Raw genomic sequence first — 25,073 nt, forward strand, 5'->3', positions numbered from 1 at the left:
TTTCCAAATGAGAAACGACCCAGAAAAGCAAAGTATCCTGCCCAAGATCTCATGATGAATTAGAGGTAGAGTTGGGACTAATTGCACAGTGCTAACATCTGCAGAAAGTGCCAAAAGGTGACATTTGGTCCAAGCCTGCTGAGAAAAACAACAGTGGCTCTCTAGGACCCATCATGTCCACAAGTGAATGTCCATTTTTCACTTGATGTTAAGAAACTATAGATCCTACTACTCAGCCTAGCTTATTGCTTCCTTGTAGCCAGGAACAAGTGTTCCCAGGCAGCGTCCCCTGCCAGGCCTGAGTAAAACAGACAAGGGGAAGGCCTGATGACAATAGGAATCATGGGATGGTACAAGATTACTACTGCTTCGTTTTTTTCCCTAAAGCCAAGGATCCAGATAGCAAGATAGAAAAAACTGGGCACTTGCAGCATCTCTGACATATTTGTTTGGGACTTTCAGCAAGCTGACTCCTCACTTTGTGCTCTATTCAATCTGAACTGCTCACTGTCTCTCTCTCTCTCTCTGTCACACACACACACACACACACACACACACACACACACACACACATAATCTGTGCTTTCCTAAAGCCTTTGCCTTTGCTGATGCTAGGCCTGCTCTTCCCACAGTCGCCACCTGCCCCCATCTCTTCCTGGGCAAATTTGACCATTTTTCAATGTCATAATATCAGTTGAGGTTTTGAGAGGTGAAGGATCACATGGTTACTATGGGACAGAGAGCAGACACAAGCTTGGTCTTCTGTTTTTCTATTTTGCTCTATCTGGAAGATGAACAGAAATAAGACTTCTCTCTTCAACATAACCTTTGTCAAGATTATCTCAGAGCCCTGAACACACACTAGATCTCCTAGAATGTTGTAAATATAGCTTGGAACTCCAACAGAAAAGCCTAGGTGTGGACTCAGGGACTTTTCGAGCCAGGTTGTATTTTCTTAGGATTATTTTCTATAGCTAGTATCAGGGTTGTATGGCCAGAAAAGACTCTCAAGTTTATCTAGGACAAGTCTGCAACCAGAAAAACTATAAATTAAGACTGACAAAATATGAAAGCTGTGAAAGTGCTGGCTGGCTCTCCTCCATTTTTCCTCTACATGGACTAAAGCCCGTATAGTACACTCCAAGGAAAAATGCCTTCAAACCTCCACAGGAGTTAATTGTGTCTTGCCCCTAACCTCTTATGCTGCTACTTTGTTACTCTAGGGAGTAAGCCAAGCAGCACTAGTTTAATTGTCAAGTTTAGAATGAACATTCTCTAATGAAGAACTGTGAACATTCAAGAAGCCCTGTGGTCAGGAACTAAATACTATGCAATTGGCTGCCCAGGGGCCTGTTTCTTCTGTGGCCTGTTTGGAGTCAGAGCTGTATACTTGACAAAAACTAATTTTTGCAGCTGTCAGAAGCCAGGACAGCTGTGAAAAGAGTGAGTTGGATTGGGTTCTGCCTCCTGCACCACTCCAAAGCCCTGCCAACACCAGTTTCTAGAACCTTTCCCACCAATGAAAGTACAAAGGGGAAAGAGTCCTGTGTGCTTTTCACAGGCCTGGCAGAGCCTGGAAGCTTGGCATTCAGGTACTTCTCTTTGTTTCAACAAGTACCCTGAGTACATTCAAAATGGGGATGGCTAGAGGTTAAATATGAGGCACTGCGGAAGTTTTTTTTTTTATAGAACTTCATTTCTGGCCATAATTTCCCTAAGTTGTGTCTAAATTGAAATCACCAACACCTGTTCTCTCTGCCGTATGCAATCTGGGGGAGGAGTGTCAGATTTGCAATGTCCTCAGACATGTCTTTAAAGTTTCATAATACCACTTCCTGTATGTCCCATGCTAGATGGGCTCAGAATTGGCAGTGCATGTTTTCAGAAACACAGATATGCAAAGGGTCAGGGAGAATGTGAAGCTACCAGGACAGACTACGTAATTTGGAGAGCCCAGAACAAAATGAAAATGTGTGACCCCGTGTTAAAATTATTAAAATTTCATGATGGGAATAGCACGTCATTAAACCAAGCCCAGGTCTTTCTAACTATGGAGCTTTGTGTGACTGCACAGGTTGCACCCTCATGAAGCCATTCCTGCTCCCTATTTACACAGAGACCAGAACACACTGGTGAGTCAAAATTCAAACTGGCTCTTGACAGAAAACCTGATAGGTTTAATGGTTATTAAACTATAATTCCCTGTGCAATGGTTACATTGTGGAATGCTGTAGGAAGAGAAAATAAAAGTCTCCTAATGATGCTCAAGAACCATTCAAAGACTTTACTAGTTTAGATGACGACTTCTTAGAGACAGAGGAATTGACTAGATGAACTTTTACCAATCTTTTAAAAGGATATTATTTCTGTGAACCTCACTGACCTTCCCTGACAGTCCATGATCTCTTTTGACCAGAATTAACAATCCATCTTGGCTTCTTGCTACTTTATATTTATTTACTCAACCAGTGCATGACTTGCTGCCCTCATCCCACACAGTTAAATCAGAGCTTTCACTGGTTAATATTTATAAAAAATACTTTGAAGATGAAATCCTTGGTGGGTAGAGAAAACACTGGACTTGGATAGAACAGAAAGTTGTGAGGTCTAGGCCTCCTCTCAGAACTACTATTACCATACAATGTGATCTTTGACAGATTTGTGGTAGTTGAGTGGCTGTACTTTCCTTTTGCTGAAATAGCAAAAGCCAAATGAAGAGCCTATAACGTCTGGTGGGATTTTGCCCAAGGCCAATACTGAATGCCTGGGTTGCTTTAGAAGAGAAGTGTTGGCTGTTTCATCTCTCTGGCCCTCAGTACATTCTCCTTCCCTCCCCTGTACACACACCATACTCTGAAGATGGTTATTAGCAGGGAAGCACTTTATGTTATTAAGAGAACCATGCTCAGCAATACCTTGTCTTTGGGCTGGCATTTAGACTTTGTCTACACAGAAACCGGTTTGACTAAAATCTGGAAAAAACAAACAAACATAGGTGGAAAATAATAATCACAGTGGTTTTACACATACATTTGGTTTCTAGGGCTAGATAACTGATTTAACTGATTTTGTTAGCATTTTCTATCCTGTTATTCTGGTGCTGTGAAGGCCCTAGCTAGAAGTGGGAGTTGTAGGGAAATAAAGAAATTGATTCTGAGCTTATTTTCCCCAGGGCTTCTGAGGGGACTCCACCCTCACTCTTGATAGGGAGTTGGAAGGAGTCTATACTTTTAATTCCACATAAGGTATAGCTGTGGACTGCTCAGAATGTCCCTCTTTGCAGTAGCACCCTGACAGCAGGGAGCTGCAGCCATGTAAGCCAGTTTGGGCTTGGGCTGGGGCTCCAGTCAACCCTATAGCTGGTCCCGTCTCTCTGACCTGCCTCCTGTGTGGACTGTAGGCCAGGATAAGCCAGGCCACCTCAACGCTTGTGTCAGGAGTCAAAGGTGAGGGAGGGAAAATGTTTCCTTAGCTCCTGGCTTTAGCTGTGTCTGGCTGCCTGCATACTGTTGAAATTCAGCTGCCAGCCTCACCTTAACCAAAACCAGTTGATTCTCTTAAAATAATCTGATTTCAGAAGCCCCTCAGGCATGGCTTAAGGTCCTATATTGACTTTGGCCATTAGCTCTGGGGCAAGGGAGACCTGAATTGATTTCAGAGTCATGGGAACCTAGATAGGCTACCAAAGGCTTCTAATTGGCCAACTCTCAGTCCAGTTCAACATGTACTTATGAGACCAATCATTCTGTGCCAGGCCAGTACTAACAACTAAGGGTACAAAGCGGACTGGGGCCTAGTCCCTGCCCTTCAGGAGTTCACTGACTGTTTACAAAGCCAGAGGAGTAAACAGATGATTTCAATATAATGTGATTAATGATAGGCAAGAAATGAGAACTTGATGTCTTGAAAGCACTGAGGAGGAGCACCCAACCCAGCCTAAGGGCATCAGGGAAGACTTCCTGTAGGAGGGTTCAACAGGTACAGTTCAAAAGAGTTAGTTAGGGGGAAAACAGTGAGAAATAAATGTCAAAGAATGAATAACAAGAGCAAAGGCAAAAGAGTGTCTAACAGCACTCTATGCTCAAAAAACTATGAAGAGAGGAAAATTAAAGTACAAGCATTAACGAGCAATGAGAGGGAGGTAGATAGGTAAATAGTCACGGGAGTACTGGATGTCACATTAAGGAGCTTAGCTTATATTCTAAAGGAACTGGGGAGCCAGTCAGGAGTTTTACGCAGGGAAGATTTGTCAATTGAATGATTACTTGGAGTGCAGTGAATGTATGGATGAATAAACAAATCTATGTCATGACTTTACTTTAAAATGTGCAATGTTTTCCCAGAAGCCTACAGAATAAAGCCAGAATTAATTGATTTGGTTCTCATCAAGCTGCTCTAACCTAAACTTCTATTCTCAACCCACTCTGTTCTCTAGCCACATAAAATTCACTATTCTTCGCTCACTTAAAGCTCATGCTATTCCCTATTCCTAATTGGTCCCTTTCTCCTTCCCTTCTCTGCTGAATCCAGAGTAATTCTTTGAGAGCAAGGTCAATTATCATTTTCTCTGAGAAGCCATCCCTGACCTCTAATTACTCTGTTGTTCCCCTGTATTCCCATAGCACCCTGTTTATGCCATGTAGCTTTTATCACACAGTGTTGTAACGTCTCTGATTCCCTGAGTATTCCCCACTTAGCGTGAGCTGCTTGAAAAAAAAAGAAGATGCCTTATGTATTTATTTATATATTCCCAGCACTTCACACAGTCAGCACTCAATAAATGTTTGTTGAAGAAATCTAAGGATCAACTGGTTGAAACAGAAGGTTAAAAACACACCACTCTAGTCATTTGGACACTAGAAGAGTTTAATTGTGGAGTGTAGTAGAAAAAGCATCAATCAGGAGTGGGGATTGGAAGGTGAGACAAGACTTGAGATTCCAGTCCATGTGCTGCCATTTGCTTACCGCAGTTTTCTTTTCCTATCTCTGTGCTTCAGTGTCCCAAGCTATATATTAGTTCAACAGATCTCCTAAAAGGTGATCAACCTCTTTCCCTTCCCAGATCCAATTTTCTAGGATCATATTATTCCTATGGTTCACATTCCTATCTCCAAGATGTGTACAGAGGCTATGGCAAGGAGATAAAGCACTTGGATCTAGAAGAAAAAGATGCCAAGTCCCTGTGATAGATGAATATTGGGAAAGGTATCTAAGAGACAGTTCAGAACTCACTCAAAATGGAAACAGCTTTCTCTCTCTTGCTCTTTCATATCTAAACAATGAGGCACAGTGGCATCTGGAGTTGCATTGCCTTGACTTTGCCTAGCCCCAGTAGCCCATGAAAGCCCATACAAAATATTTCACAAAGTGAGCCTTGTAACTTAAATTCCATAGGGTTCATTCATTTGCAACTTTCATACCGCAAGAGACCTGCTGTCTGATATTTTCCAGTCTGATAAAGGAAGGTGTTTTCCTGAATTTTGCTGTGAAAACAAAGCCACAATAGCACAACCCAGGTTAAAAAAAGAGGAATTATATTAACAGGACATTTCTTAGCTGCCTCGCAGCAAAGGGGAAAAGCTTATAACATCTACAAAATGATAGCTAATAGAATGTGTGAGTATTTCATTTGCATGTTTTTCATTTATGTGAAAACAGAACCCAGGTTCTTTTCTGACTCCTTTATCACTACTTCCAAAGTTCTATAACCCTGGCCCATTTGTCCTTCCAAGGTTGGACAACGTTGGGTTGGCTGAGCTCAGAGAAATGAGTGTCAGGGTTTCAGAACAGAGTGTGAAAATAAATAATAATGATAATTTAAAATGATAGCATTTGCATAGTGCTTTACTGTTATAATCCTCTTTTGTATAAACCATCTTAATTGATTCTTATGATAAACATGTTCTAGTGAGCTTCAGGGCCTTTGCACATGCTTTTCTCTTTGGACAGTTCTTCCCACCTGTTTTTGCCTACTTCTACTAATGCTTCAGATCTCAACTCAATGATCACTTTATCAAGGTTACCTTCTCTGACTTCACTGTCCATGACAAGTCTCTCTGTTACACACTCATGGCACCAGTACCTTTCTTTGTTTCTCTTATCATAATTGCAATTTTACACGAGTGAGCATGAGTATTTGATTATGCTATGTCTATAATATAAAGTTGTTGCTGAGAAGTGGCTGCCCAACCAGAGACTATATTTCACAGCCCTCCTAACATCTCGAGAAAGGGAAAAGTGGCATATGACCAGTTCTTACTAATGCAATATGAACAGAAGTGATGTGTATCATTTCTAGGCCACAACATTTAAAAGGCAGGTGTGCCTTCTTTATCCTCTCTTTGTACTTTTCCTGCTGGGTGCAGAGGCTTCTGAGGCACTAGGGCAGTGGTTGTCAAACTTGACTATATGTTATAATCACCCAGGAACTTAAAAAATTCTGATATCTCTGCTGCATGCCAGGCCAATGAAATCTCTGTACGTGAACACCCAGCCATCAGTATTTTTTAAGCTCCTTAGGAGATTCTAATGGGTAGCTAAAGTTGAGAACCACTACCTAGGGGTGGCTTCTGGATCCCTGAAACAATTTGTGGAGAAATACTGTCTGCTGAGCAGGAATATCTGTATTGGGCTCTCATGTGAGCAAGAAATATTCTTACATTAAGCCACGGAAATTTGGGTGGTTTGTTTATTACATCAGCTATTTAACCCTAACTAGTATACTCCCCATCGTATCTCCAGCACCTAACACAGGACCAGGCACATATTAGGTGCATAATTACTATTTATTGAAGAAAGGTATTATCGTCTTCATCTTTACAGATGAAGTTCAAAGTGGTTAAATAACTTACCCAAGGTTGCACAGTTAGAAAGCAGTAGTCTGAATTTGAGCCTAGGTCTCTTTGATTACAAATTGGGGATTCTTCCCACTATACTATGATGCTCCATTTTGCAAATGAGGAAACCATAGGATTTCAGAACCAGGAGCACTCACTTTAATATTCCTTATAGGTGACAATTAGTGGGGTGTGATGGCCTCAGGATTCTGACAGCTAATGGTGGGGCTATTAGCACCTAATTAGTGGTAAATGAAGGAATACAAAGCCACTTATGGGAGTTGGTGGAAGTTGTTGGGTGGTAATTCTCCTTATCTGGGTCTTATGCTGCCTGTTTCAGGAGCAAGCATAATACTTCAAACTTTTGACAACTAAGACCCTTTTACATGAGACCCCAGACAACCAACAATTAGAATATAGTGTTATATAGTAGAAATGCAAATACCTTAGCCCTGGACCAAATCAAGTTCTGCCTAAATGGTCTCAATGAACCCAGTTTTCCTGCATCTTCCAATTTGTCTAACGTATCTTTCTAAAGATCACCTGCATCATATAACTCCACAGCTCAAAAATGTATAATAGCTTCCTGTCCTTTCCCATCTCAATTCCACATCATTCTGCTCAAATCACTACAAGACTCTCCATAATTTGTCCCTGTCATATCCAATCAGTTTTTTTCTTTTAGCCCTCATTTACACACCTTTTTCTTTAGCTGAGGTGCCCTCTTCACACTCTGTACCCCATTCACACCATCTTCAGCATCCCTTCAAACCTTTCTTTCTGTTGTGGCTTGGCTTTGCACCCTACTCTGCTCATGTCTCACAACTCCATGAAGTCTTTTTATATTACTCTGATCCATCTAGTATTTTTCTAGTTGTTGTGTTTTGTATGTTGGTTTTATCTCCCTGGAGGAGTTTGCCAGCAATTTGGTTGGTAGGTCCCCACACCAAGCATTCTTCATTTGTGTAATTGTGATCACTGAATATTTTCTTTACAGAGATAGTTGGCAAAGCATTCCAGAATACATGATCCCATTTGATGATCACACTAACTCTATGAAATAAATATTGATTCCTTATTTTGCAAAATATTTATTGAGGATCTGCTACCTGCCAGACACTATGCAGGGAAGTTATTTCTAGCCTCTTTTTACAATTGAGGAAACTGAAAAATTTGTGAGGTAAAGGGACTTATTCAAGGTCACACAGCTGAAAAATGACTGATCTAGAGCTCCAACTCAGGGTTATCATTCCATATCTAAGGCTCTCTCTATTACATGTTATATTTCCCCTAGAGTAAGTATTAAATATTTCTTAATTGAAATAAAGTAAATTTCATTTTTCTACATTTCAGAGATTTCATGGTATATTATTGGGAGCATTAGCAATATGATCAAGAAATATTTATTGGGCACTAATTGTTTGCTGAGTAAAAAGGATGTATACATAAAAATTAATAACATTAGGCACGCTCTGTTAAGTGCCAAGTGAATTGCAGAAGTGTCCCAGGCCTTCTGAGAAGGACAACAGCATTGTGAGCTGGGGAGGACCTGGAAGGCTTCAAAGGACAGGTGAGCTTTGAGCTGAGTCTTGGAAGATAAGTAAGATTTTGATAAAGAGAGAAGGGAGAGGAGGAAGGGCATTTAGAGAGAAGAAATAATGTGAGCAGAGCATCTCAAGATGTTGCACGACCAAGCATCATTGGTTTGCACCAACAGTAAGAAACAAACTTTTGAGCAAAATGTGATAAGTGAAAACCCAGCTGGTTTTGAGTATTCAAAGAAGGTGATAAAGAAGTATGAGAATGGGAGACCAAAGCCCGGAAATGAATTACTCGAAGTGACAGAACTTTACAAAGTGTAAATTACAATGCACATAGAAACGATTAAAAGTATTTTTATTGTTGTTACTGCTATTCTACTGCACAGTAAATGGTTTGATTTAATCATAACTGAGTTTCATCATTGAGTGGTGGCCATTTCTATAAAACTTTCTTTCTTCTCACATTGTTATGAGCTTATTAGATGTTCAGAAGGACCTGAGCCAGCAGGCAGGTGGCTTCAGGCACTGTTAGTCCTCCACACTTAAAGTGAGCTTCTTGAAGGAAATGGATTTTAGGGAAAGTGAACTTTTAATAAGGAAAAATAAATAAAGTTTGACAGAATGAGCCAGCAACACTAATTATCCTCTCTCACTTTGCCCAGCACTTTGATCCCTTCAGTGACTTGCAAGGACTCATCTTCCTCTCACACTTAACTCTGAGAAATAAGGAGCACTGACATTACAATTCTATATGGAGGCAGTCTTGAAGGCTGTGACAAGTTGCCTGAGTTCAAATCCCAGCTCTGTCACTTCCTAGCTGTGAGAACTTATACCTCTCCAAGGCTCAGAGAGAAAGAATAATCCCTACTTTGCAAAATTCTCATGAGGATTAAATAAAATATGTATATGTAGGACTTGAAGTTTTCCTCAAATATCAGTTCTTGTTTAGTTCCCTGGCATTATAGAGCATAGGTTTGAGAGTCAGAGAAGATATGGACCCAAGTGAAGGAAATTCATTCAACGAATTACAGTTGAGTTTCTCTTAAGTGTCAGGCTCAGTGCTAGGGGCTGGAGATAGAGCAGTGAACAAAGCCAACAAGACCTTTATTTTTGTAGAGTGTACAAGCCATGGATTTTTTTGTGCTTATAATACTTAATTTGACTGAGCCTCAGTTTGCTCAATGGAGTGATAGTCATTGCCCAACATACATTATCAGGAAGTTGTGAGAATCAGAGTAGATAATGCACATGGAAACATTCTTGTGAACTGTAAATTACTGTACTAGTGAAATTATTATTAGTTGTGTTCCTATTTGATAGCAAGAGGGGCTAAAAAGCATGAGTTACTAGCTATAGGTACCAGAGAGCATATTATCACAGAATCCTGACCAGGAGGCTGGCAAGACTGGAGTGAATATGAGAATGTCATCAATTTCAAGTCCCAGCTGCTGGAAGTACCCAGGCACTTTGTACAGCTAGGGAGATCTGGCTCTCTGTAATAGTGAAGGAGAAAGCCTTTGTCTTTGGGCCTCTGGTCATTCCTTCTTGTACTCAACTTCCCCCCTTCCCTTCCAGGAAGCCCATATTCACATTGCCTTTCCAACTGTTTCCCTTCTCCCACCTCTACGTGAATCTTCTCTAAGGAAATGATCTAGCTAACTAATTCATATCAGTGTATCAATGACTGAAAAAACCTCATGGATGACCACTCCCAAAGAAAGGGGCATTGAATTGGGGGCTTAGCCTTAAGATAAAGGAATAGAGCACTAATGGTAGAATCCTGGGGAATACCAATAAGGCTCAGGTTCCTCTGAAATCATACCAAGTAGATGAAGACTGGTCCAACTATAGGAGACCTAACAATAATAGAAAGATAAAATGTCAGAGCTAAATGACTTCTTAAAGTATGTTCACTAGAACACTAGTGATTCATCTATTCTTCTAGAAAGAAAGAGGATGGAGACGTGATGACCAATATCCCTGGAAACCCTTTTTCGTAGCCCCAAAGAGTAGATCTTTTATGAGCCATTGTTATGGTTGGGGGAGGACACAGATCTGTTGGTACATGCAGAGAAACCCATCTCCAAATCTCACTAGTAAGGTCCTCAGGCTGCATTAGCTGGCAAAAAATGTGTACTCTTTGTCTCTGTAGAAGAAACCTATTTATTTGATTGCCTTGCCAGAAACCCCCTTTGAAGGGAACTGTCCCTCACTTTTTACAGAAAGAAATCACCTCATTCACTTGGTTACTGAGAGCTACTATGTTCCTACAATGTGATCTCACTCCCTGGTAACACTTAATTTGCTCAAGGACGGGCATGTGACCCCAGCTTATACAATAAGAGTCCTTATCTGGGCTTTTGGACCAAGAGATTCCAGCCCATTTTGCTGCTAACTTGAACTGTAGAGATGTTATCAGTGGCCATTTTCTCCCATGTGGATTTAGAATGGAGAAAGTGGTCTGTAGAGAGAGGAGAAGCAGGAGATATGTCAAGAGAAGCAGAGACAATAGAAGGAGAGAGAGTCCTAACAGCATTGAGTCCTTTGTTCTAATTCTTCCTAAGGCCCAGCAGAATTCTGGTTCTGTGAAACATTCATATTGGTTTAATTATAAGTAGCTCTGCAAAGAAACATTATTCAGTTTCTCCTTTTGCTTTAGTGAGCTCAACTTGATTTCTATTACTTGCAACCATAACTCCTAACTAGTAAAGCTCCATACTTATCAAAACCAAAGGCAAATCATTATTGAGCTTTTATATTCACACAATCCTACCATTATATGAGTATTTTCTGCTCTTATTTATATTATTACTTGACCACATATGATCCTTTTAATGACAGAACTTGTAGACCAGGTGCTATTTGCATGGTTAAGAAACCTGTAGAAACCGAGGCACAAAGCAAGGCAAAGACTTATCAAAGGTCAATATCAGAACTAGAACACATATCAAGGTGTTATGATTTTGGGTTATTCACGAACTTTGTGCTCTCAGCCCAAGATGGGGAGCCTTGGCTTTGTACTAGTGATTCTCACTGATAGAGATGGCAGGTTAAAAAAGCCAAAATGTTTCCTCTAACCACCTGAGTGACAAACCTATATGCCTAAAGCCACTGATATAGCATTTGAGCATAGTCACTCTGAGTCCAAGGTGGTTGACACATTCATTTCAAGCAGCATGGCATACAGTAGTTTAAGAGAACACAATTTGTAGAATCAGAAGATGTTTGAATCTTGTCTCTACAAATTTCAACCTGTGTGGTCTTGAGAAAGTAATTTAAACTCTCTGAACTTGTTGTCTCATTTGTGAAATGAGAATAAAAATACCTTCCTGAACTCATAGAGTTGTTGCTAGGATTAGAGGGGGAAAAAAGGCATTGAAAACTCTAAAATGCTGAGCATGTCCTTATCGTTCTGATTTTTTAACAAAATAAAAGTTCATTCTACTAACGTTGCTAATGATGGGTTTGGTTCTTTTTCTATTGTGAACTTCTTGAAGGTATGCCTAGCACATAGTAGGTGCTGAGGAAAGGTCAGTCACTCGTTGAGAGTTTCTCGCATTTTGTCAATGAGAAAAGGACCTTGCAGATTATATGCAAACATCATTTAGTAGTCAGGATAGCAGGGGTTCCAAATCTGACTGTATAACTTACTAGTTGTATGAGCTTGGACAAGTTGCAGTATTTCTCTGAGCTTCGCCTTCCTCCTCTGTAAAATAAGAGTAATAATAGTACTTTTCTCATAGGATTGTTGTGAGGATTAAATGAGTCAATTTACATAAAACTGTTAAAAGAATGGCTGAGCACAGAATACGCACTCTTAAATGAGTTAGTTCATGTGAGGCTCTTAAAAGGATGGCTAGCATATAATAAGTGTGTAATAAACATTAGCTGTTATAGTCCATTGCATAGACTGATAAGAGAACCACAAACTAGTTATTCCTAGATGAGGCCCTTTCATTCCAATCTGATCACACAATCCAAATGCTCTTACAATGCTGTATTACTTTAGTGTCCATATCCCTGTCTTGGTTTGCTATCTGTGATAAGGCTGCTTTTAACAGCTTTGCAGACAGGTTTTCTGGGCATGCCATTTTGGCCAACATTAGAAAGCAGGTGACTAAGGAATAGTAATGTTGGATGGGAGACAAAGAGGTTATTGCTGTTAACCTAGTATTTGATCATTGTATTTGAATCAGCTTTAGTCCTAGGTTTAAGTTGATTCAGGAAGGAAAACAACCAGAATTGGCATCCTTTGTAATTATATGAGAATGTAATCAGTTTTGGGCTGTTAGAAAATATTGTTTGCTTTTCTTTATGGCTTTGAACATAATAATTCATAATTCCAGTATACACAAGCTTGAATCATCTATCTAAATAAAGTAACAGATTTTCAGCTGACAAATATCACAGCACTATTTGTGATTCATTAGGCAAAGTATAAGAATTCCTACTAATAACTCTCCACTTTCCAAGGTATGAGAGAATGATGCCTCTTCCTTTCATGGATTTACATTTCAACTCAGCCAGAAATTAAATAATTTTTTTTTAAATTTGTGTGTGTGTGTGTGTGTGTGTGAGGAAGATGAGCCCTGAGCTAATATCCATGCTGATCCCCCTCTTTTTGCTGAGGAAGACTGGCCCTGAGCTAACATCTATTGCTAATCTTTCTCATTTTTTTTCCCTTTTTCTCCCCAAAGCCCCAGTAGATAGTTGTATGTTATAGTTGCACATTCTGCTAGTTGCTGTATATGGGAAGCTGCCTCAACATGGCCCAACAAGCAGTGGGTCTGTGTGTGCCCGGGATCCGAACCTGGGCTGCCAGTAGCGGAGCGCACACACTTAACTGCTAAGCCATGGGGCCGGCCCCTAAATAAATTTTTGATATTCGCAGATTGATTCATGATATTCTAAGGAGTTAGCTGCCGTGGGTCAGGTTGGAACTTAAGGGGTAGGGGGCATTTTCTCAGGGACTTGTGAGGTCATACCTCTCTGAGGAGGAGGTGTGTAGAGGAAGGCAGTAGCAAGGGATTGTATGACTCCACCTATAACACATCCTCAGTTCCCCCTTGTGACTTCACTGTCACCAGTGCCCAGAAGCAGCTGCCAGGAAACTGGACTCCAGAGAATTTGTCCCAATTTCAAGATAGAGCTAGTTCAACCCTAACCAAAGTTTTCAGTTAGCTGCAAATAATGTGTGTCTGAGGACAAGGTATTACTTGTTGAGAGGAACTACTTACAGAAAATTCTTGTGTGGAAGAAAGAACTCTGACAAAGGAGAATGCTGGCCCATATTTCTCTGCATCTGAATAGCTGAATGACCTTGGGCAAGTCACTTCAGATTCAGAGGGCAGTTTTCTCTTCTGTGTAACAGAGCTAATTGTGCCCTGCTTAACTTCAAGTGTTGCTATGAAAACTGACTGAGGTATTATAGCAAATATTCCTTGTGAACCACGTTGTCCTATGCAAAGGTCACTGCTGTAAGGGCCCAAAGCCGCAGAGACACCATGGAGATACGGTGACGGCATCCCCTTTTTTGTTAACCCAGAGAAACAATATGGACCTGATGGCAGTCATTCAGTGGTTCACCTCACTTAGCTTTGAACTCTACAAGGAGGCTCTGCTACTGTGAAAGATAGCAGTGATCTCAAGTGCATCTTTTGGCCTCATTCTGACTTCCCCAGAACACTCCATTCTTAAAGACCCATAGGTGACATATGTTCTTTGATTGATGGTCATTTTCCCTTTTGGCAGCTATTGATTCCCTCCTCAGTACCTGGTAAAGCCAAAACAAATACAAGCCAAGATTCCCTGTATGGTGCCATCTAGAAACGTGTTTTTCAGCAATGAATGTCGCAAAGGACATTTCTACAGTAGAATGGGATAGGGCCCTTTTGCTGGGGAAGGGTGATATGTGGGTGGAGAGAAAGAGGGGTCTTGCTGAAATGATTTCCAACTGTTGACCTTTGCTTCACGTGTTTTGAAATCTTTTAAACGTGGAGTTTAAACTTTGAATCCAAATGTTATCCCTGGCACCTGAACTTGGGGTCAAATACCATCAGGCATTTTGAAAAGTAAATAGCACTATACAGATGATACCAGTAATTAACTGTTGCCTAATGCCTGAGAAGCAATATGACATTGTCTTTTGCGGCAAACAAAGCAAGCTTCAAGTTCTAGCTCTGCCTCAATATTGCCATCTTTAAAATGGGAATAATAACAAACAAATAATACTTCCCTTGGAGAGCTGTTATAAGTGTTACAAATAATATACATATTGGCGCATAATGGAAAAAGTATTATGATAATTCTTATTACACATTTCCTTTGCTTTTTTTTTTTTTGGTTTTCACAACAAATTGTCAAGAAGGAAATTATTATTATCTCCATTTTACAAAAAAGTAAAAGGAGGCCCAAACTGGGAGATTAGCCAAAGGTCACATAGCACATAAATAGGAGTAGAAAGTAGTTTTATTCTTCATCAAATGTAACTGTAAAACTTGTTACAAAATGCCTTGTTATAGCATAGATTCAATACTGCCCCTGCTCATCTAACGTTTGGTCTGCACGTTATGAATGGACAGGGCAACTTGCCAGAGCATCAGAGAGGAAGCCGAGGCATACTGGTAAGAGGTTATCTGCTTTGTGATAGAACACCTACGTTCATAGCATTGGCCCTGCCTCCTATCAGCTGTCTGACTTTGGAAAAATTACTTAATATTTCTGAGCCTCAGTTTCCCCCTCTACAAAATAGAATAACCCCTACTCACCTGGCTTCTTATACAAAATAACGTAATTATCAATGTCCTGTAATGCCACTGTATCACAGTGGATTCTTTGTGAATTATCATTGTTTGCAGTCAAATAGCAGAGGTATGGACAAATCTGTCTCTTTCTCATACCACTTTTGTAGTCTGCTTGCATTTAACATTTTATATCTATATTTTGGTTAAATGGAACATTTAAAGGTCTTAGTCCCAGTGCCTAGTAGAGTGCCTAGCACACAGGAGTTCCACACTTTTGTTGAACAAATGAAAAATGAATGAATGGCAATACACAAGGTGGGGGATATTGCCTGGTGGAGGAGGAAAAATTTATATAAGATATATATAACATATCCAATTGTGATAAGTGTTTTAAAAGAGATAAGAATAAAGTGTTATATAAATTAATTATGATTAATGAATCCAGGAACACTTCCCAGAGAACTCAACATTTGAGCTGTGTTTTGAAAGATACATTGAATTTGGTCATGAGGGAAGAGAGGGAGTAACATTTCAGGAAAAGAGAACAGCATGACCCAAAGGTAGGCAGGCCTGAGAGTGTAGGATATATTCAGAGGGAGCCCAGGAAGTCCAATATGGCTGAAGAGGTGGGTGGCTGGTAGGAGAACAAGATGGGAGAAGGGGCTACAGAGAGAGATTGGGCCTAATTGTGATAGGCTTTAAAGGCTAGGCTAGGGTACTTGGACTTGAACCTGCAGGCCAGAGGTTGCAGATTAGCAGCCTACGAACTAATTTTGTCCACAGACATGTTTTTGTTTTGTTTTGTTTTTTTGGCCTGAAAAAGGTTGGTCTGAATGATGTTTTTAAACTGATTGAATTTTAAACTGATTGAATTAACTGTCAACTTTTTAAAATGTCAGGAGATTTCACATTAAAGTCTGGAATGCTGTTCTTAAAAATAATGGCACATCTGGAATATTGAGGCCACATTCCTGCCTGGCAACAACTAGTTGGAGCTGAGTGGTGGCTGACCCCTTTAGATGGGGCATCTGCCCTCTTTGGCCACAGCCTGCACCCCATACACTTTTGTCTCTCTAATACCAGGTTCTCTTCACTCACTTTTGTTACTTAGGGGACATTTGGGTTTGAAACCCCTGGTACAGGTAATTGAAGGTTATAGAGCAGAGGAGCAATGCTATTAGAATTATCTTTTTAGAAAGAACTTTATGATTCTGATTCTTTTGGCAATAGCCTGGAAGAGGGTGGTCAGGGGAGAAGTTAGGGCTAGAGCTTTAGGAAAGGATAAGATGAGATGGAGGCTACAACACCGAGGGGCAGGAATAAAATGTGAGACGAGAAAGTAGTCCTTTATAACCCTCTAAGCGGAGGAAATAGCAAATATCCACAAATAAGCAGAGGGAAAAACTCTGAGGTTTTATTCATAAGCCCCACTCCTCATTTCCAGCCCAATTCAAATGTAGTCATTTAAATGATTCTTCACTCTCCTTCCTAGACCATAAATGAACTCCTCAAAGACAGAGTCCACGGTGTCCTATTTATCAGTGAATCCCTAGTGCCTAGCACAGAGGCTGGCAAACAGTAAGTGCTTAATAAATACTCCTTCAATACATGAATTGGAGGGATTCTCTACAGTACCTGTAGGTAGAGAAAAGTTTTATTACATTCCTAAAGCGTGCTGAAACCACAGAGGTATTTGTAAACCCCCAAAGCCAAACGCATAGTTTGGAAATAGAATTTTAATTCTGTGGAAATAGAATCCATCCACTTATTCAATAAATATTTATTGAGCACTGACCATGTGCCACACCAGGCTGAGTCCTAAGGATTCAATGATGAACAAAACCAACATGGCCCTGCTCTCAGGAAACAAACTTACCATCTAGTGAGGAAAATAGATATTAAACAACTAAATGCACAATTAATATTAATTGTATTTGTGACAAGTCCTCCAAAGGACAAATACTGGGTACTGTTAAAACATATTTAAAGGTCGGTGAACGGGGAAATTGAGCTAGTTTAGGAGGTCCAGGAAGTCTTCCTGGAAGTGCTATATGCATAGGCATTAACTAAATGAATGGAGAGAATGATGAACCAGCATTTCAGGCACAGGGAACAGCATATGCAAAGACAGGAAGGATCATGCAGCATTTGAGGAACTCTGAATAAAAGCCAGCAGAGCTCAGAAAGCAGGAGGAAAAGTGGTATGAGATGAAATCAGAGAGGTGGAGAGACATCAGATCATGTAGGGTCTGGTTAAAGATTTGGACAATTATACAATTGTCCAAGAGCAATGGGAAACCAGAGACAGAATTTAAGTAGGGGAATGATATGACCAGATTCAACTTTAAAAACGAACACAAACATATATTGACAGTTAATTATTAACATAGGTCCAAAGGAAATTAAGAGGAGAGAGGATAGTCTTCTCAACAAATGGTGCTGAAACAATAGGACATTTATATACAAAAGGACTGGATATTCATACAAAAATTAACTCAAAATGGAACACAGATCTAAATGTAAAACTGAAAACTATACAACTTCTAGAAAAAAAACACACAGGTTTTTAAAAACTCAGTTTGTGATCTTGAGTTAGAAAAAGATTTCTTAGATCTGACGCCAAAAACATAATCCATAAATGAACAAATTGATAAAGTGGAATTCATCAGAATTAAAATTTTCTGCTCTTGAAAAGATACTGGTAAGTCAATGAATGAAGACAAACACAAACTGAGAGAAAATATTGGTGAATCATATTTCTGATAATAGACTTGTACCTAGAATATGTAAAAAACTCTAAAAACTCCATAATAAAATACAAGCAGCCTAATTAAAAAAATAGGCAAAAAAGCTGAGCAGAGTCTTCATCAAAGAAAATACACAAATGGCAAATAAGCACATGAAAAGTTCTCTACATCATTTTTCATTGGAGGAATGCAAATTAAATGAGAAATACCTACACACTGAATCAGAATGCTAAATTTAGAAAGACTGACCGTACCACGTATTGGTGAGGATGGGGAAGAACTGCTGGTGGGAATGTAAAATGGTACAATCACTTTGAAAGTCTGTTTGGCAGTTTCTTACAAATGTCAATATACACCTACTCTGTGACCCACCCATTCCATTATTAAATATATAGTTAAGAGAAATGAAAGCATATATCCATACAAAGATGTATGTATGAATGTTCATAGCAGCTTTATTGATAATTGCCAAAACTTGGAAGCAATCAAGATGTCCTTCAATAGATGAATGAATAAATAAACTACAGTACATCCAGACAATGGAATATTATTCAGTACTAAAAAGAAATGAGCTATCAAGTGACGACAAGACATTGAGGAATCTTAAGTGCATATTCTAAACGAAAGAAACCAATCTGACAGGCTACATATTGTATGATTCCAACCATATGACATTCAGGAAAAGGTAAAACTATGGAGACAGTAAAAAGATCAGTGGTTGCCAGGGGTTGGGGGTAGGGAGATGAATATGCACAGCACAGAGGATTTTTAGGGCAGTGAAGATACTCTGTATGATACTATAATGATGGATACATGTCATTATACATTTGTGCAAACCCATAGAATGTACAACATTAAGAGTAAACCCTAATGTAAGCAAAACTATGGACTTCGGGTGATTATAATGTATCAATGTAGGTTAATCAATTGTTACAAATGTACCACTCTGGTGGGGGATGTTGATTATGAGGCTATGCACGTGTGAGGGCAAGGAATTTATGGGCAATCTCTGTGCTTTTCCCCTAGTTTTGTTGTGAACCTTAAACTGCTCTAAAAAATTGTCTTAATTTAAAAAAAAAAAATCCCTCTGGCTGCTCAATGCAGAACTGACTCTAGGAAAGTAAGAAGAGTGGAAGGAGGGAGATCATTCACAGTAGTCCAAGTGAGAAAGGACAGAGCCTTGAACTAGGTTGGCAGTAGCAGAGATGAAGAGAAGTGGGCAGATTTGTGAGATATTTAGGAAATAAAACCCACAGGACTTGGAGAATGTCCACTATTTTCCAAAGGTCAGCTAATGCTGGCTTTCCAGAGCAAGGAGCTAGGGAAAATTTCATTAACAAAGCCCCCCTGAAATTGCAGAGGGAGCCCATGGCAAAAAGCCACAACTCAAATGTCCTGAGAGGATACCACTGGTTACTTACTTGATTGCTAAAAAACTGCAAAGAAGAGGAAGAAAAAAAAGGAGGAAGAGAAGAAGAAAGATGCTATAAGCACATACGTCTCTTGATCTTCTTAAAAGCAATGGGAGGAAAATAAGATTTGAGATGGGAGATCAGAGTCCAAAATTCAAAACAAAGTATATGCCCCTATTATGTTCACAGTAGGTAGCCTTTTCTGACAACAATATAAATGTTGATAGCACCACCTTTAAAAATAAAACATAACAAAGTGATCTTTCAGATTTGTAGAATGCTTTCCAGTTTATGAAGTTGTTCCATACACATGATCTCCTTTAATTACCACATCAGCCTTCTGAGGGTAGGTATTATTGACCACAATTTTCTGATGAGAAAACTGTGAAGACAATTTTGGCACTGTGAAAGCAATATGAACTTCGGAATCCTTCAGATCTGGGTTTGAATGTCTGCTGGGCTGCCATTTATTCAACTGGCAACTTCGGAGAATTATTTCTTACCTTTATTTTTTTTAGGCTTCTTTGCTTATAACTACCCTCCTCCCCACTGTCCATTGGTCATTTCACTACCATTAGCACCCCGCTTCCTACCCATACTCTGTTGGGTGTAAATAAAAAGAAAAAAGTCAGTCACAGCACTCTAAATTGTCAGTGTTAGAAAGACCATCTGGTCCAGCCTCTATCTCCTCCTCTCCCCATTTCACAGAGCAAGAAACTGAAGCTGAGGGAGAGGAAGAGATTCATTGCAGTCTGTAGACAAACAGTTCTCCTGGCTCTGAGACCTATGTTATTTCCATTGTACTTTCCTGACAGCCCAGCTGACTCAATTCCTTTTGAGCAATCCTAGTTAAAATCTTTGGTGATACTAGATGTTGTGATGACTACTCAAATAAGGTTTTTTAAGTATCTGTGCATTTCCATTATATAGTCCTGTTTCCCACTACAATAGGGAATTGAGAATTAGCCTTGTTACAATTTGACGTCTCTATGAATAAGGCTGCTTCTTTACCATAAAGGGTGATTTGTGAGATTCCTCACCAACAAAGGGGGGTATATTTGGAATATGTCCAGGCAGGGCTGACTCCATTAAAATCCCAGGGGATAATTTTTTACCTCCTCTGGTGAAAAGCTCCTCAGGCCTTTGCATTCTGGAAGGTTCATTTATAGCCCTTTCCCAAGTGGCCTTGATATTGATAAGTCTAGCTTAAATAGCAATGAGATGGAAGACTAGTTTAGGTTCTACTAATGTGGGACATAAAAAAAAATTATGTCCTTACTTTAATGTCTTCATCTGGAAAATAGTGCTGATCAAGCCCACTCTTCCCTGCCTTTAGGATTAAGTTACCTCCTTTGGTCAGGGTAAGTAAATGCCCATGATGCTTGGCTGTGAACAAGATAAGACTCTGTAGAAGCTTGTAAAAAGTAGAAGAGGTCCAGGGGAAAATCTCCACTAGCCTTCTGGGACAGATAGACCCTGCCCAGGTCCAGAGTTCTAAGGAATTTAAAAGGTAGGGAGTCCCAGGGCCCCCGCTGACACGAAGAGAAACCTCCTGCCCTAGAGGTCTGCCCTTCCATTTCCTCTACTCTTCTATTTCCACCTGCCTCTTCATCTTTACACAGGCACAATAGGACCTCCTCCACAACCGAGCAATTGCAGTATCCCACGTCACCCTCCACTCCTGGCTGTCCACCAAGAGGAAGAAAAGCAGTCCTATGTAGGTTCTATCCTTTGAATAGTGCAGTTTGCAAGATTAAAATATGCAAAGGCAATTTGGAAAAGCAAGTGCCTGTATATAAGCAAATGTCTGCAAAATCCGGGACAAAATTGAGGTCCCTGTGTACATGACAAGTGTTTCCGGTGTCTGTGTGTTTGCCTGCTTGTCTGAGTGATTTTGCCTTTGCACATCTGGATAGGTGAGAGGTGTGTGGTTAGACGCAATTCCAGAAAGGAAAAAGGGAAGAGAAGAGGATAGAGGTGAACTCTGGTACCCATGCAGAGGGTGCGTAAAGCAACTGGTACCATGCCACGAGGCTCAATCTACCGCTATGGAGAAATCAGAAAGGTTTCAACAAGTATTGGCTGGTTTGGCCCTAGCTTGTTCTTTACTTTGTAGGAGACTCTCCCCTTTGCGCTTCTCGGTAGGCCCTGAACATAGCCCCTTGCCAAAGAAGCTGGTACTCCTATTGCCCCTTCCCATTCCGTCTCTTCCCACACACGCACAGTGTCTGTTTTGAGATTGGACTTCGGAACCAAATCTGGTAAGTGCTGGCCTCCGAGAGCTCCGGTAGCCCTGTCGTCAAAATAAAGCTCCGTGTTAAAGAGCCTAAAACCTGCTCCAAGAAGCAGGAGGTATTCAGGGAGCTGGGGTCCTCCTGGGCTTGAGCAAGCCTCTCCTGCCCTCACCCACGCTGTGCCAGCACTTGTTTCTCCAAAGCCACCCGGCGTTAGCGCGCGGTGAGGGGAGGGGAGAAAGGGAAAGGGGAGGAGAGGGAGAAAGGAGGTGGGAAGGCAAGGAGGCCGGCCCGGCGGGGGCGGGACCCGACTCGCAAACTGTTGCATTTGCTTTCCACCTCCCAGCGCCCCCTCTGAGATCCTGGGGAGTCAGCCTGCTCGGAGAGCCCGAGGGTCCCGAGCAAGCCTGGAGGCACAGGAAGCGACGGAGGGAAACTGACCGAGCTAGCCGTTCCAGTGCGGGACAGGAGCCGAAGGGAGGCACCGCGTCAACCCCAGCCCGGCTCTGGCGACAGCCAACGCCTCTTGCAGCGCGGCGGCTTCGAAGCCGCTGCCCCAGAGCTGCCCTTTCCTCTTCGGTGAAGTTTTTAAAAGCTGCTAGAGACTCGGAGGAAGCGAAGAAAGTGCTGGGTAGGACTGACGGCTGCCTTTGTCCTCCTACCCTCCCCCCGCCCGAGTCTCCTCTCCTGCTGCCTCCGCCCGCTCCTCTTTGCCCGCCCCCCCCCAATAATCCTCCCCTCCAGTCGGCCCAGCGCGGCCAGCCGGAATTTGCAGAGAGGTAACTCCCTTTGGCTACGAGCTGGTGAGCTAGCTGCACGTTGCAAAGACAGCTCTGGGAAGCCAGGCGACCGGGAAGCCGCTTCAGCACTGGAGCTGGGACCTGGCTAGTTAGGCGGCACGCGGGGCGGGCTCCCAGGTTCCCCTCGCTCCCTCTCCACCTCCCCCTGCACGCTCACCCTCCCTCCCCCACCAGTTTGCGAGGACAGAGATCAAAGGATGAAAAGGCAGTCAGGGCTTCAGTAGCCAAAATAACAGCAACAACAAACAACCGCAAAACAAACCAAAACCAAAACAAAACAAAAAGAAAATAACTCAGTCCTATTTGCACCTGTTTCAGTGGACACTAAACTTGGAAGGCGGAGGGTTTTCCTTTTTTTTTTTTTTTCCTCCAAGATTTGAGCATCTTTTGAATCTACTCTCCAAGTATTTAGGAACAGACTGTGAGCCTAGCAGGGCAGACCGTGTCCAGTGAGTGTTTTCCTCTGCATGAGACTTGGAAGCTGTCAGAGTACTTTCGCGTGGTTATTCCTGCAAGTTTCCTTCCCAGGAGCTTCCCGCAGGTGGGCAGCTAGCTGCAGCGACTACCGCATCGCAGCCTGTTGAACTCTTCTCAGCAAAAGAAGGGGAGGCGGGATAAAGGAATTAGGTGGAAGATTCAGCCAAGCTCAAGGATGGAGGTGCAGTTAGGGCTGGGGAGGGTCTACCCCCGGCCGCCGTCCAAGACCTATCGAGGAGCTTTCCAGAACCTGTTCCAAAGTGTGCGCGAAGTGATCCAGAATCCAGGGCCCCGGCATCCTGAAGCCGCGAGCGCAGCACCTCCCGGCGCCCGTCTGCAGCAGCAACAGGAGATCAGCCCTCGGCGGCGGCAGCAGCAGCAGCAGCAGCAGCAGGGTGAGGATGGCTCTTCCCAAGCCCAGAGCAGAGGCCCCACAGGCTACCTGGCCCTGGACGAGGAACAGCAGCCTTCACAACAGCCTTCAGCCCCCGAGGGCCACCCAGAGAGCGGCTGCGTCCCAGAGCCCGGAGCCGCCTCGGCCGCCGGCAAGGGGCTGCAGCAGCAGCCACCAGCACCTCGGGACGAGGATGACTCAGCTGCCCCATCCACGTTGTCCCTGCTGGGCCCCACTTTCCCGGGCTTAAGCAGCTGCTCTGCCGATCTTAAAGACATACTGAGCGAGGCCGGTACCATGCAACTCCTTCAGCAGCAGGAGGCGGTATCCGAAGGCAGTAGCAGCGGGAGAGCGAGGGAGGCCTCTGGGGCTCCCACCTCCTGTAAGGACAGTTACCTAGGGGGCAGTTCGACCATCTCGGACAGTGCCAAAGAATTATGTAAGGCAGTGTCGGTGTCCATGGGCTTGGGTGTGGAGGCATTGGAGCATCTGAGTCCTGGGGAACAGCTTCGGGGGGATTGCATGTACGCCCCGCTCCTGGGAGGTCCACCCTCTGTGCGTCCCACTTCTTGTGCCCCGCTGGCCGAATGCAAAGGTTCTCTACTGGATGACGGTTCAGGCAAGAGCACCACCGAAGAGACTGCTGAATATCCCCCTTTCAGGGCTGGTTACGCCAAAGGGCTGGATGGCGAGAGCCTGGGTTGCTCTGGCAGCGGCGAAGCCGGGAGCTCCGGAACACTTGATCTGCCATCCACCCTGTCTCTCTACAAACCTGGAGCACCGGACGAGGCAACAGTTTATCAGAGTCGCGACTACTACAACTTTCCGCTAGCCCTGACCGGGCCGCCGCCCCCTCCGCCGCCTCCCCATCCTCATGCCCGCATCAAGCTGGAGAACCCGCTGGACTATGGCAGCCCCTGGGCCGCAGCGGCGCAATGCCGGTATGGGGACTTGGCGGGCCTGCACGGCGGGGGTGCAGCAGGACCGGGCTCAGGCTCACCCTCAGCCACCTCCTCCTCTTCCTGGCACACTCTCTTCACAGCGGAAGAAGGCGAGCTGTATGGGCCCTGTGGCGGGGGCGGGGGCGGCAGCGCAGGCGAGGCAGGGGCTGTAGCCCCCTATGGCTACCCTCGGCCACCTCAGGGGCTGGCTGGCCAAGAGGGAGACTTTCCTCCACCCGATGTGTGGTATCCTGGCGGCGTGGTGAGCAGAGTGCCCTATCCAAGTCCCAGTTGTGTCAAAAGCGAGATGGGTCCGTGGATGCAGAGCTACTCCGGACCTTACGGGGACATGCGGTAAGTTTGTCTTATTAGAAACGTCTTTCAGCCTAGAGTCGGTCTGTGTTCTGGGGTATCTATCCTTTCCTCCCCGCGCAGTCTGCCCCTGCGAGAGCTCAACAGGGTTGCATAGGAAGAGCCTCCGTAAATCGGGAGCCTTCGCCATACTCCTGGCCTGCCAAAGATTCGATCTTCGCTCTTCGCGCTCCGAACACCCACTGTGCGCCCCAATCTCCGGCGCTGCGAGCCCTGGGTGCTGGTGCGTTTCTTTCCAGATTCCTAGAGAACCCTCCCAAACCCAGCCTCCTAAAATCTTCGCTTCCTCACGTCCCGAGGGCTCTAAACTTAAACCCAATTGCAAATACCACTTTTGGAAATAAAGCTCTTAAGCCCTCCACTACTTTTTCTTCTCCTCCCCCAAATCTGAGAACCTGGACAAGAAATTTGGGCAGTTTCTTCTTGTAGGGTCTGTTAGGGTTTGCCCTTCAGCATGTGGCCGGTCTTAGGTTAGAGGCAAAAAAAACTGGCCCAATCTTTTCTCAGCCCGCTTCCAGCAAAGAGATAAAATGAAGTGCCGGATTAGGGGAAGAAGGTGGTCTCTGGGTTCTGAGG

At 42.8% G+C, this 25,073-nt stretch overlaps 1 protein-coding gene across 3 annotated transcripts in view; it reads left to right on the forward strand.

Annotated features, from left to right (window-relative positions):
* The first annotated feature begins 22,184 nt into the window (after positions 1-22,184).
* The window catches only part of AR (androgen receptor), a 159,280-nt gene continuing 156,391 nt past the window's right edge, over positions 22,185-25,073 (forward strand). For all 3 annotated transcript variants that reach the window (XM_058536054.1, XM_058536056.1, XM_058536055.1), the window contains exon 1: positions 22,185-24,479. In XM_058536054.1, the coding sequence (XP_058392037.1) occupies positions 22,966-24,479 (1,514 nt within the window). In that variant the 5' untranslated portion in view covers positions 22,185-22,965. The remainder of the gene's footprint in view (positions 24,480-25,073) is intronic.

The sequence above is a fragment of the Diceros bicornis genome, chromosome X, assembly GCF_020826845.1.
Source record: "Diceros bicornis minor isolate mBicDic1 chromosome X, mDicBic1.mat.cur, whole genome shotgun sequence".
Classification (NCBI taxonomy): Eukaryota; Metazoa; Chordata; class Mammalia; order Perissodactyla; family Rhinocerotidae; genus Diceros; species Diceros bicornis.